Raw genomic sequence first — 14,145 nt, forward strand, 5'->3', positions numbered from 1 at the left:
CCATGAACTGTGAGATCATGATCTGACTCGAAATCAAAAGTCAGATGCTTAACCAACTGAGCGACCTAGGCACCCCCATTTTTTGGCAATTTTATATAAGACATAAAGATACATGATAACATACATGGCACTTTGTATGCCAAGTCTTCATCAGCCCATTTAATACCTGAAGAATTTTATAAAAGCGGAAATAGAACATTTGCACTGGCTATAATTGGATTGGAAATTAAAAACAGGGCAAACTGTGCTCACACAGTCAGATCACCACTTCACACATCAAGCTAGACCTGATTGACACGTACCCCAAAACACACATTATATGGAACAATTATGCCAGAATTGGACATTAACATGCCTCAGAAGCTTTAAAAGTACTTTCTTCACGCATCTACACAGGAACAGTGCTACAAGACCAATGCTTTTAAAACCAATTCTGCTATGCTCTCGACTGAACCTTACAGTGAGAGACACAAAGGAATGTTTTTACACAGAATATTCAGGAAACCAGCACCTCAACTATCCAGTTGGAAGAATTCAGATTTTAAAACACTGGTTTACAGAATAGGGACATTACCCTGGTGGACTAGTAAATTGCTCTAGAGTAGGACAGATAAGCTCAAATTCACCTGCTGGTACCTTCTGCATGCCAAGTCATAATAGGACAGAAACGAAGCTCTTGAACAATGCTTTAATTAGGGAACTCTCACTGAATGGGATTGATGAATTTAATTTACCCTTCCATAACACAGAGTATAGTATACAATGGAATGATGACACAAAGCTTACACGTGGATGCCACACAACACCTCCATCACTGGAGATACCCCACAATGTATATTGCACATGCCCTCACGAAGGACATCTCTTCTAATGATAACACTTCCAGACATGATCCATGCTTATCAAAAATTGGATGTAATTACACAGTAGACTATTTCTAGAGATAATGCTTATGGCTTTAAGGACTACCTGTTATAGAGGCCTCTACTCCAAGTTAACATCCCACAACTTATAAACTCCAGTTAACATAACTGTTGGAAATATGAGCATCCCATAGTTAAAATGGTTCCTGGAACAGTCTATGATACCCATATTATCATATCTAAATAAGCTTCAGCACTGGAGAGGTAAGTAGGGTAACATGATCTTTACCTGCAATCATACTCTAGATGATATTAATAGCCTTGAAGCCATGACTCCAGTCACCTTAGGTCCTTTCATACCTACATGATATGAGATACAACTCAACTGCTCCAATGCTATTGACATCTAGGGCACATCTGTTAGTAAATTACTTAATATGACTGGCACATATAATGCTACCTTAATATCAAAATCTGAACTCATCCTATATAATGTAACAAAGGAAGTGATCATACTGGTATGTCCGATTAGAACGATTAGATTTGATATATTTTTTGCTATCCTTTGGTTAATAAAACTTCAATTACACAAAGAAGATTACCAGGATGTTGAGAAACATTGGGAATATATTTTAATGGAGGCTTAGTGACACTGATTGATCCAGGTATGCAATAATTTTTTTTATGGATCCAACCATCAGATGCATGATGGGTAGAATATGTATGGTTGGCATAGCATCATATCTATGAGAATATAACCAGAGCTAAATCATCTATGCGAATTTACATAGCTTAAAGGAGTCACCTTTGACAAATGTGGTATATCACCCAATAGTCTAGGCTCATATATTATTGAGAGAAGATGTTGGGATATTACACACTGTATGAGAATTTTTCCATTGGAAACCACAATGGACATATGCCATTACCAACCCAACACCAAACCCCTCAAACCAAATATATTTGAACCTACATTACTTAACTCTATGACTATATAACTCTATGACTCTATAACTCAATTTGTTCAATTTGTTCTATATACAATTTGAATGTAAGATTTATGCAACAGAGCTGGGAACGATCCCCCATGGTTTGCCTGACCTAACGTCCATCAATAGGATTAGACTTGGAAAGCCTCTACAATTCTGGTGGAACTAGGCATCAGTTCTAACTTAATTATCTCTGGAATTCAGGAAGCAGAAATCCAGACTATTAGACAGGAGCTCTTTGCATTAAACAACAACAACAAAACCGAAAAACAACAACAACAACAAAAACCTGTTAACCCCCTACTAGTACAGTAGGAAATTTACATTCCAAATCTCCTCAGCATTCAGAGGACTACATTCTATTGTCTCAATTATGCACGGTTATGATGCCTACTAATGAGAATTTAATTGTAACTTTGACCAGAAGATCTAAGCCCTCCAAAAAATTTTTACTTAATCTTAGAAATTTCTATGTGAGAGAACAATCAAAAAATAGTCACTACAGACTATAACCTACTGGAGAAAGCATGGAATGATATCAGAAACATTACTGTAATAAGAAAAATGCACTCTTCTAACTGAACAGAGTCTCTTTTACAATCAGACAGCTCCAGAGCATAGGGTTGTAACAATACAGGACAATGTAAACACTTATTGTTAAGACTATTCAGGGGTCAAAACCTATTGGCAGAGGACACATGTGCTATACCACAACACATACATCAAAACACAGCATTTCTGGCAACACCTATACACTCCTGTGGATTGATGGGTATTTATGACCCAAAGAGATAGCATTTCAATGGTCCAGCAACATGTATTATGCTTCACACAGATTAAAAATAAATGCTAATTTTCATCCTTTCATAAGAATATCCACTGAAAATTTATTCTTAGACAGGAGACACTTTAACTGGATAACTTGTGCTAATAACTCCTCAGAGGTCACATTCTTTAGTCATACTAGGTTGAATGACCACAGACAATGAATGTATTAAAATGTTGTATGTTATTAATATGACATTTAATAATGTTACCAGAATGGGTAGCTTTATCTCAGGATATTCATATAAAGTTTTCCAAAACCCTTTTCAAGGATAAAAAAAACACCTTGGGTAAAAACTAAGAAAATTGATAAGTGTTTAGAGGAACACTTAGAAGGGTTCAAAGCAGCCCATAAAACCTTGACCCACAAGCTACCCATTTTGAACATACCGCACTGACCATTCATGCAACATCAGCAATCAAGTAACATCAACTTAGCTGCATTGAACAAAGATATACAAACTTACACAATGTTCCTTTCCAGAATTATTGATAAAATCTTTCAAACAAGATTTTCTCTGGATTATGATCTGACTATAACCCTTTGAAATATTTAAAGATGGTATAGAATTATCTCTCTACTCATGTTTGGGAATTCATTAAGGAAATCCTTCTATTGCTTTTAGCCATTATTTTTGTTGTATATCTTAATAAACACACTATTAGAATGTTATGCGCCCTCAGGCTTAAGAAAGAAAAAAAGATCACAGAAAGACTATGATTAACCACACCATGGCCATACTTTTCTGGATGCCAAAAGCCTATATTAAAGATTCCATATGTATTTTTTGCCTTCAATCTACTTGTATTTGGTAACATGATTTTCATTTCATTTTATTTGATTGCTTTGTTGATTTCTTAATTTACCTTAAATTTAGGTTTGGTTTTTCTTTTCTTTTTGAATTATTAGATATAACTTTGAGTGGAGTTTTTTATTTAATCCTTACATAATTTTGCTTTACTCTAAATTGATTAAACTTTATTTGATTCAGTTAATTTTAACCAGTTTTGATTTTTTTGTGATTTCATTTTAGGATGTCACTTGACATTTCATGATTTGAGATTTTGATTTTGTTGTTGTTGTTGAAAACATGATTAAGTGACTTAGCTTTGCCCTCGGTCACATTAGCAGACTAGTGCTGTTGACCTGGTTTAAGACATATTTGATTCCTACATGACCCTCACAGATTAGCCATGAGGAATCATGGGGTGGAATGTCAAGAAGAAACTGGAGTCACTCATGTCAAGCAGTGACACAGGTCAAGCAGTGATGCAGGCAGTCAAAACTGTTGAGCTAAAACCAGATATGGCTGAAACCAGCATAGGCTGACAACACACCCGGAACGGAGAACCAGAGGAGGTCTGCAAAGGTCCAAGACTGACTAAACTCCTTTAAAAATGAAGGATTTTTGCAGCAAACTGCCAGACTTTCAAGAGGCCGCTCCTTTCATGTCTGACCACATCAGAAAGGCAACTGCTGCCTAAGTGTCTGCCGAGTGACGTCTGAGCAGAACAGATCCTTCACTGCTGGGACATAATAAGCAGCAAGTGCTGGTAGCCGACTTGGATGTGACCAAGACCTCATCTCAACTATGTGCTCACAGTTGGTTCATTAACTTCCCACCCCTTGTTCTATCTTGTTTCTTGTGTGACCGATCTTGTGCTTTGCTTTGTGTGACATGTAAGAAGCCAACTTAAACATGTGGTGAAAGGTCAGTGAGTTTGGAATCCTTTTTTTGAAAAGATAGATACCCCTATGTTTATTGCAGTATTATTTACAATAACCAAGATGTGAAAGCAAACTAAGTGTCCATCCATAGATGAATGGATAAAAAGAAGTGAGATATATATATGTGCATGTGTGCATAATATATACATCTATACATACAAGTTATAAAATTAATAAGACAAAGACATATTGCAAACTTGAGTTTGGAATCCTGAACCTGCTTTACAATTATGTTAACCTTGCTTTATGCTTGAATACAGCTGACATTGTGAAAAGATGTAACTCATGTGTGCTCTGCCTTCATAGCATGCTCGTGACACTGGAACTTCTCATAAGGAACTTTAAATTGAACTTTTAATAGTTTTTCAAGGTTAAGGGCTAAACCAAATCAGACTTGCTTGCAATACCTATAGATTTCAGTTACTTCCTCTCTTTTTGAGTTCCCCCAAATATTCTTAGATTCCTGAACCTGCCAGGAAGTGACCTTCCTTATTCACCTGGTAAGGTTCCTGGGAACCCTGTAAGCAAGGTATCAGCCTAATTTTTTCCAAGGGGCTTCACTGGGTCCATAAAGTCAATCTTCGTTCCATAAAGTTATCTTTTCATATCTGAGCCTATGCATGTCTTTCTCAAATATGGCATTCCACCCAAAGTCTTGGTAACGTAACCAATGTTTCCAATGGTGTCATATTACAAGGAGAACAGATTCTTATTGATGGTAGAGGGGAGGGATGAGGGGATGAGTTAAATAGGTAATAAGCATAGAGCAATGCACAGAATTGTTGGATCACTATACTGTACACCTGAAACTAACACTGTATGTTAGCTGAAATTAAAATAAAAACATTAAAAAACTGTAATTGATTTTCCATTTTGTCATTGCCACAAGCTCCAGCCAAACCTTCTGGATATGAATTTATGTTTACTTCCCAACCCACATCTGGCATCGTGCTCGTATTATTCTCTGGGGAGCCAGCAGCTGCATAGGTTCCCATTTTGCGTGACCACGACAATAGGTTTCACTACTCAGATACCCAACCTAAATTTGCCTGTCATTGTATTTAGATCAACTCCTGTAAAATATCTATGTCCGAATTATGCTCAGCAATGGAGATAATATGCACTAGAAAACAGCAAGGAGGAAGGCTGCCAATCTGTAGGTAGAGTCCCTAGGGGGACTTTAATATTTGTCCCCATAGCCATCAATAGCCTTTATTTCTCCCTGAAATTTTGAGGGGGCTTCCAAATATAAGTGTGTATTCAGTTACAGTGTCTGTAACAGCTGGTATAGTCTGTTAGTGCTAGACCAATAAATGGTTAATTCAACATGGAGCCTCTAGCTGGCCTCTGTTGTACGTACTAGAGGGCGACACTGGCCTAAGCCCTAGTCTCTCGTGATAGGGGGTATCCACCTCTGAAATACTGCAGTAATTGGAGGGGCATGCAGTGACACCCCTGGCTTTACAGAGCCTTCCTTTAAGGCTTAGCAAGACCAAATTGGGTTTGTCTATATTTCCTCTCTGGGTCCCGGATAATATTATCTTGCCGCAGTTGTTTATGTGAGAACTTGATGGGCCCTCTTTCCACCATTTTATTATCACCAGTATCCTTTGGCTTTCAGTCCATGTAGTTCCCTTCTGATGGATTCTTTCAGCTTTACTTATATAACTTATATAACTTACTTAACTGAGCTGCCCAGGTGCCCTGAAAATTTGTTTTTGATGACAATTTTAGGTTATGCTTTCTTTCCTTGGTAAGCAGTATTTTAATAAAATTTTAAAATGTTGTCTCTAGCTCTAAGTAAATTCCTAAAGTACTGGGGCCTGAAACTTATGTTTTCTAATGCTAGTTGATGTGTTGATAATTCCTACACCTATGATTTTTATATTTTATTGCATTTTAAGTAGTTTTACTGTAACCTTCTACTTTTACCTCTTTTTAAAATACTTTTGCAACAAGATGATGTTCTTTTTGGTTCTCCAAGTTTTTGTCATTCTTCAAGTGATTTTTTTTCTATCATATTTTGCAGCTTCCTCTTGAAGGAAATATAAGCTATGTGTAAAGGAATGACTTGATATTTCTACAAAGTGTATTAATGTAAATATACGTATATAAAACATTTTATTTGCTAATAATTTGGGGCATTATATCACCACTGGCCATTTTTGCAGAAATACAGTATTAGTATTCTTTAGTTTGACAACTTGTGGTTTGTAAAGGGAGAGTGGACATAATTACCTAAAATTCTTCAAAACTGATGACCGGAGATCATTTTTAGTGAGTTTGTCCCTCCTATTAATTTTTAAAGCTAAAATGCTTGTCTTTAGATTCCTGAAACTGTTCTTTATCACCATTAATTACGCATAGTGACTGTGATTCAAACCTCCTGCGGCTTGGGCACATAATGAAGATGAGGAAGAGGAGGCTGGAGACAATACAAGGACAATCATGATAGTTAATGCTTATTGAGAGCTACTATGTGTTAAGCCCTGTGCTGATTACTTTACTTCCTCGTTTCTCCTAGAAATTATGCAATGCTTGACAGTTCTGCCTCCCATTTTACAGATGAGGAAACTGACATTTAGTCTGGTTACCCACAATCACTCAGGATAAAGATACAAGTGCACTTCGAACCTGAGTTGATCTGCCTTTTCATTTTAAACTGGTAACCATGGAAATAGAGCCCCCCCCCCGCATGATGTCTCATTCCTACTCACACTCCTGAGTCAGGTGTCATATATTCCCAGAAATCCTCAGGTAATCAGGTTCAAAGCTGGTGGGCAGCTTTTCTTTAAAACCACTCTGGGATTGCACATTTAAAAACAGAAGTCCCTCTTTCCCTTCCCGTACATCCTAGCATTTTTACCCTTTCTTTCTGCCTCTTCATAGTTCTGTGGGATGGCTTTAAGCAAAAAGCAACCACTCATGGTCCTTTCTTTTTTTTTTTTTTGGTTAAAAAATATTATGAGACATCCTGGTGTGAGGGTAGGAGACACGTCATTTTATTTGAGCCTCTGTAGAGAAAGTCCAAGGAGCTAATGAATTGATACCATTTCACTTTGCAGGAGGAAAAGAAACGTTTCCATTATTCAGCGATGGATGTAATGATAAAACCTAGATAGAGCCAGGGCTATGTTTTGTTAACATTTTTATTGCTACGTGCTCCCAATACAACAAACAGCATCAGTAGTGTACACTTTGATAAAAAGGAATTTTTAGCTTAGTAGAAAAGGAAGCTCAGAGACCAGAAGTATAACAAATATGTACATCTTTGTGGGAGGTGTTTGTGTGTGATGATCCTTCTCTGTATTCTCCTGTGGACCAGATGCATATACATATGCAAGCAAACTAGAGAGAATTTCATTGCCGGGAAACTTTTAGGGGGAAAAAATGACTTCCACTTGAGGCTCAGTGATTGTTTTACTATCTGGAATTCACCTAATTCAGTTAACCTTTAAGAGTCTTGCATGAAGTAGCAGCGATTCTTCAGAGGTACGGAGTTAATAGGAGAAGCTGGGAGTTTACCATGGTTAAAACACAAAGGTCCCTGTACAGTCCGTGCTTGAAGAGGTTAACATCACTGTAGTTAGCCTGCATAATATATTTTGAGACAGTTTAGGAACTGACCTCCCAAAACATTATGCTCACAACACTTTCTTTTAAGTATTTATCTCTCTCGTATACTTAAAAAAAAAAGTGTTTCTAATTCTTCATTTCATCAAACAGCTATCTGAGTCCATACTATTTTATATTTCATTGAATGGGAACAAGTCATGAACTCTGCATCAACTACTTTAAAAATGCAAACAGTGTGCATACAATTGAATTTGTTTAATTTTAGCTCTGTCTTCAGCTGCTGTATTTGCTTAAATTTCTCTTCCATGCGCAAAATGTGCATCTCTAATTATGTCTCTCTAGTTTACCAAAATATGTCATTAGCGTAAATATTTAGTACATAAAAATACTATCAAGAAAAAAAATCACCTTTTAATAAATATCTTCAATTCTGAATTCTATATACAAGTACTTTACATGTACTCCCTGGAGACAGCATTTCTGGCTTCACTGTGAGCAAGGTGACCACTGACATAAATTACGAGCACATTATTGCAGTCAGATGCATCGTGGTTGTGAACACTTGGATGTGAACCATGCAGAAAATAAATATTGCAACAATTTGACAAAGACCTTCTTGAATCTTCTTCCAAAGCCCCGGAGTCCTACTAATACTCAGGTATCAACTTTAGTTCGATGTGCTTTTCTCGGCTACCAACATACAAACAAATGACCTCAAAACATTTTTCCTTTGTTGTTATTACAGTACATTGAGTATAACCATTTGTATATGTCAACAAAGGGAAAAGAAAAGACAACACAAGAACACAGGACACTTCAGAGGTGCCTATTGAGGTCCTGGTAATAGGGTTTTAATTTTGTCTTGCACAGGCTAACTTACTAGTCTCTGTTCCTGTGACCACATGTATACTAAGACACCAATCCTATCCCTTTTTATTTAAAGGATGGAAGGTAATAGGTAAGTGGAAATCTGTATATCTGCAGCCCGTCTGATTTTTCTGTTTCTGTAAATGTATGTATCACATTGTTGATTAAACAAAACCGCACAACAACACCCTTTGTGTTGTCAGCAGCTACAATTCTAACTTCTTATTCATAATATTCTGCTTTGAAAATCAACCCATAGAATGTCAAATAAGGCAATACTCAACAACAGGCACCTAGAACATCCAGAAATGTAATATAGTAAACAATCATTTGAGAACACATCTCTTAAAATAATACTGATTTCTGCAATATACAGTATTTACAAGACAGCTGCAATTCGCTCATACAATACTTCTAATATAGATAAATAGGAATACAAGTCTAAGAATTCTTTGCCCCATTTCCAAAATATTTTGTTAAAGTGTAAACTGTTGGCACCTCCTTTTTTGTTTTTAGTGTAACGTTTTAAAAATAAAAAAAAATCAGCTGATATACATAATCGGTTCCAGTCCGTTTGCTGCTTTAGAGAGTGACCAACGCACTTAGCAACTTACTTTCCTTCTATTAATAATCTTTGGTGCTTTCTCCCAATGAATTCTGGTAAATGAGTCAGTGCAGAACAAAAGGAGGATGAAAGCAACTAGAAAGTGAACCAGCACTTTTTGTTCCTCCACGTACAGATAAAATGAGTTGACAATTTACGGAGATTTACACTTCAAACAAGTATGCACCACGGGGAGAGGGAGCTTGTCCGCGTTTTCCTCTGATTGCTAGCCTTTGAGGTTCACTTTCTCATCTTTCCGAAGTGGGTGATCTTATTGGACGTCTCTTATCAATAATTTTTTCATCTTTCTTTGAGGTTCTAGCCTGAGAAGCAGCACCTATTGAATCACTGACTGCAAGGAAGTGGGCAGCAGCCATTTCCGAAGATGAGTTGAGGTGGCCACTCTTGGTGGGTGGGGAGACCAGTCTCAGGGTCTTGCTTCCTGCTTGCTGAGCTCTCCTCTGGGGTAAGTTAGCACCATCAGGTTTACTGTTTGGCCTGGGAGCAGTGACTACATTTGGACCTCCCACTGAAGAGATCCTACTCAAAGATTTCTTCTTCTCAGCAGGGGGCTCTGAATGGTAAGGAACCAAAGATGTAGGCACCGCTAGGGATCCAGGGAGGTCGCTAGGGTTAAAGATAGCATCATCATGAGGTTCAGCAGCTTCTGGAAGGTATGGTGGTGGCAGGGTGCTACTGCGCTTGCTACATGACTCACAACATAGCTTGTTATAACCTGGTATGGAGCAGTATCGCGCCAGCACCTCCATTTGGCAGAAGATGGACTTGTCTCCCAAACATGGCTCATCTGTAAACATTAAAAGAAGACAAGATATTACTTACATCTAAACATAAAATAAAGGGCAAAAATTAAAATTGTTTATGAATATAAAAAAATTTATTAAATCTGACATGAAGGGAGTTGTCTAAATGAGCCTTTCATTAAAAATATGCAGGTTAGTGGTGCGAATGTAAATTGTTATACCCACTACAGACAACACTGTGGAGACTCCTTAAAAAGTTAAAAATATAACAACCACATGATCCAATAATTCCCAGAAGGAGTATTTATCTGAAGAACATGAAAACAGCCATTCTAAAAGACATATGCACTCCCATGTTTACTGCACCATCATTTACAATAGCCAAGACATGGGAATAACTTAAATGTCCAGCGATGGATGGACGAATAGATACAGAAATTGCAGTATACATATACAACGGAATGTTTTTCAGATAACAAAAGAATGAAATCTTGCCGTTTACAACATGGACAGGCCTTCAAGGCATTACGCTGAATGAAATAAGTCAGACAGAGAAAGACAAATATTGCATGATCTCACTTGTATGCAGAATTGAAAAATAAAAGCTCACTGAAACAGAGAACAGAATTATGGTTGCCAGAGGCAGGGGTTTGGGAGTGGGTGAAACAAGTGAAGGGGGTCAAAAGGAAGAGGTTTCTAGTCATAAAATAAATGTCTAGATGACTAAAGTTCATAATATTGTATTGCATATTTAAAAACTGCTAAGAGTAGATCTTAAACCTTCTCATTGCAAGAATAATTATGTAACTATAAATTATGACAGATATTAACCAGACTTATGGTTGTGATCATTTCCCAGTGTATAAAAATATCAAATCATTATACTGCACTGAAAGTAACATAAAGTTATATATCGATTATACCTCAGTAAAAATATGAATATTAGGAGAAATTCACTGAAGTAAGTAGTCCTTTATTTGCACAGTACTTGGGTTGACCACCATTTTAATATCTCTGTCAAGAGTCTGCAGATTGAGGGTACTTTCTCTTCCTAGTAGGAACACATATCTCATTTTAGAATGAGAAAATAGGATTTATTTTGCCACAGATATTTGTAGGCTATAAAGAGGAAATATGTTTTTGTTTTTCTTTTTGTTTAGGACTTTTTAAAAAAATGTTTATTTTTGAGAGAGAGATAGGAGAGGGACAGAGTATGGGGGGGTTGCAGGAAGAGAGGGAGACACAGAATCTGAAGCAGCCTCCAGGCTCTGAGCTGTCAGCACACAGACCAACGCGGGGCTCAAACCCACAGACTAAAAGATCATGACCTAGGCTGAAGTCAGACGTCCAACCAACTGAGCCATCCAGGCGCCCCCTGTTGTTTTAAAAAATTGTATGGTCTTTCTGACTTTCTAATAGAGTAGCTTCTACATTAAATCAAAATTTAAAATCAAAATAAATTCTAAAGACCTGTTGGAACAAGTTGAATCTTCAAAATATATGCCTGAAAGAATCAAGGTAACATTCAGAGTCAATGCAATGGTTTCACTTTTATTACTGAATATTCTTAGGCTATCTGATATTTTGAAGCATAATTTTTGGCAACGTGTACCAACATTCTTTTTAATAATTTATGGTTTCGGGGCGCCTGGGTGGCTCAGTTGGGTAAGCATCCGACTTCGGCTCAGGTCACGATCTCACGGCTCGTGAGTTTGAGCCCCGCATCAACACATCGAGCCTGCTTCGAGTTCTGCGTCTCCCTTTCTGACCCTCCCATATTCATGCCTGGTCTCTCTCTGTCTCTCAAAAATGAATAAACATTAAAAATTTTTTTTAAAAATTATGGTTTTAAAATTTAATTTCATTGAATTGATAACACTTTATGGACTTTACTAAAGTAATACTCATAAGACAACATATATGTGTATGGACTATTTTTATTATTTTTAAATTTTTTTATTATAAATTATAAGAATTTGATTCCAAAAAATTCCAAATGTTGAGCTCATGGACACATTAGTTTGTACTTATTTTCAGCCATTTTAGGGCATATCTTATGCAGAGCCCATGAACTTGGTGAAACCCAGAAATACTGCTCTTGTGTCCAAATCATAAACACAAAGTATTCTAAATTGTGGCATTTTTGTACTATAATCACTTAAAATTACAATGTATTACTGGGTAATGCCCTACTACTAGGTAAGGAACCTGCTATATAAATTGCTAAAGAAATTAAAGAATCTTTTTTCTAAAGTCTGCGGAAAAAAGACAGTTGGCAAGACCAACAGAGAGCTAATATTATCACTTATATCCATTACCAATTACAAATTATCAAGTTAATTATAAAATTACCTGTTAGAGTTATAATACCACATCCCCTTTCCAAACTGTGGAATGACCTGTATTTGCCTGGCATCTACAGATCTATTAGACAGAGGACATGTCTAAATATTTCATATTAGCAATTAATCATCTAATTATGTTGTGAATGCCTGTGAGTCATATTAATGGGTTTCACCCTTATCACTTCTAAATTACCTTTTCTATGCCTGTATCTTAAAATAAGATTAATTTCTCCTTCCGTATATTCAAGGCCCTAGGCCCTGAGCTGAGAGGACTTTGTTTGACTTTGTATTCTCTTTTCCCTCTGATCCCTCGCCCCCTTGCACCTCCCTTCACCTCCCTCCTCCTTCTGTGGCCCAGCTCAGAGCCTGACCTAATCTCTCTGAGTTAGAGAAGTCCACACGTGGATCTCCCCTCTCTCTGTGGCACCTCAGCACTGCCCCGACTGCTTCGCAACCTGGGTCTGATTAGGGCCAGAACATGCTTCTGTACGGAGAAGCAAAAGGGAGAGACAGTCTGAGAAAAAAAAAACAAGTAAGAGCTAAAGAATACATTCATTTTATTGCCATTTGTGTCAGGACAGATGGGAAGGGCTTCACAGCAACAATGAAATAGTACAATCTAAGTGGGGCCCAGGAAAAGGATTCATATGACAAAATCAATCATTTAAATTGAGGAAGCTTTAGCCATTTTGTTCTGTGCCCAGATCATTATAACAAGTTCTGGAACAGCGATTTACACATAGTCTCAAAAGGCCATTTGACTTTAGCTGCAGTTTGAGACTGATGGGAATTACTGCTTACTTGACATGTGTCATAGAAATGACACATGTAGAATTGGCTGCTGGGCCTGGATTTCAGAGCAAGGGACCATCTAGAAGAATGTGGAGTCCCTAACACAGTTAGGCCATTTCATTCGCACCTCTGTTGTACAATTAAAAAGGATTTCTTTTAGCTCAAGGAAGAGAATCGAGCAGTTCTTACTGATAATTGGGCACATTTGCAGAAACACACAGCTCTATCAGCTATTAAGACAATAAAGTTTACTCACAAAGTTTTTCGCCAGCCTCCTGGCAGTACTACATAATAAAATATTATGGCAACAGTAAACCTCACAGCTTCTAACTGGGTAAAGTTTGTTCTTTTGGCTTTGGCTTGTGTTTTGAATTTTTAAATATACTTTTCCAGAGAAAATGATTAAATACATAAGTCCTTTGTCTCCCCCTCATGGTCATACTTATTCTTGCTACCACGCATTTCAAATAAAAATTTATAGTGAAATAATTTATAAGGTTTAAAGGACTTGATGTGAAATTTCTTCAGAAAAAAATAGTAAGGCATTTGATAAAACAGTGCCTTGACAATTTCCTTGAAAAAAAGACAGTACTATTCAACAGATGTCAATATTAAAGGCTTCCTATAGTGTAGACCAATGAAAAGGTAACTTTTTGTGTCCCAAGTCTCACCAGTGTGACAGCAACATCCACAGATGTCATTAGGTACAGACTTTGAAGAATGGCATTTAAGAGGAAGCTTGTGATAGGGGAGGTGGGGTGGGTAAGGAAGGAACCAAATAGGGAGGATGC

General features: G+C 37.1%; 1 protein-coding gene across 1 annotated transcript in view; it reads right to left on the reverse strand.

The window, feature by feature from the left end:
* Window positions 1–7,537: 7,537 nt before the first annotated feature.
* The window catches only part of ADAMTS3 (ADAM metallopeptidase with thrombospondin type 1 motif 3), a 255,823-nt gene continuing 249,215 nt past the window's right edge, over window positions 7,538–14,145 (reverse strand). The window contains exon 23 of the mRNA XM_077750222.1: window positions 7,538–10,261. Coding sequence (XP_077606348.1) covers window positions 9,702–10,261 — 560 coding nt within the window. The 3' untranslated portion in view covers window positions 7,538–9,701. The remainder of the gene's footprint in view (window positions 10,262–14,145) is intronic.

This window comes from Crocuta crocuta, unplaced genomic scaffold, assembly GCF_008692635.1.
Source record: "Crocuta crocuta isolate KB4526 unplaced genomic scaffold, BGI_CrCroc_1.0 scaffold1, whole genome shotgun sequence".
NCBI classification, from domain to species: Eukaryota; Metazoa; Chordata; class Mammalia; order Carnivora; family Hyaenidae; genus Crocuta; species Crocuta crocuta.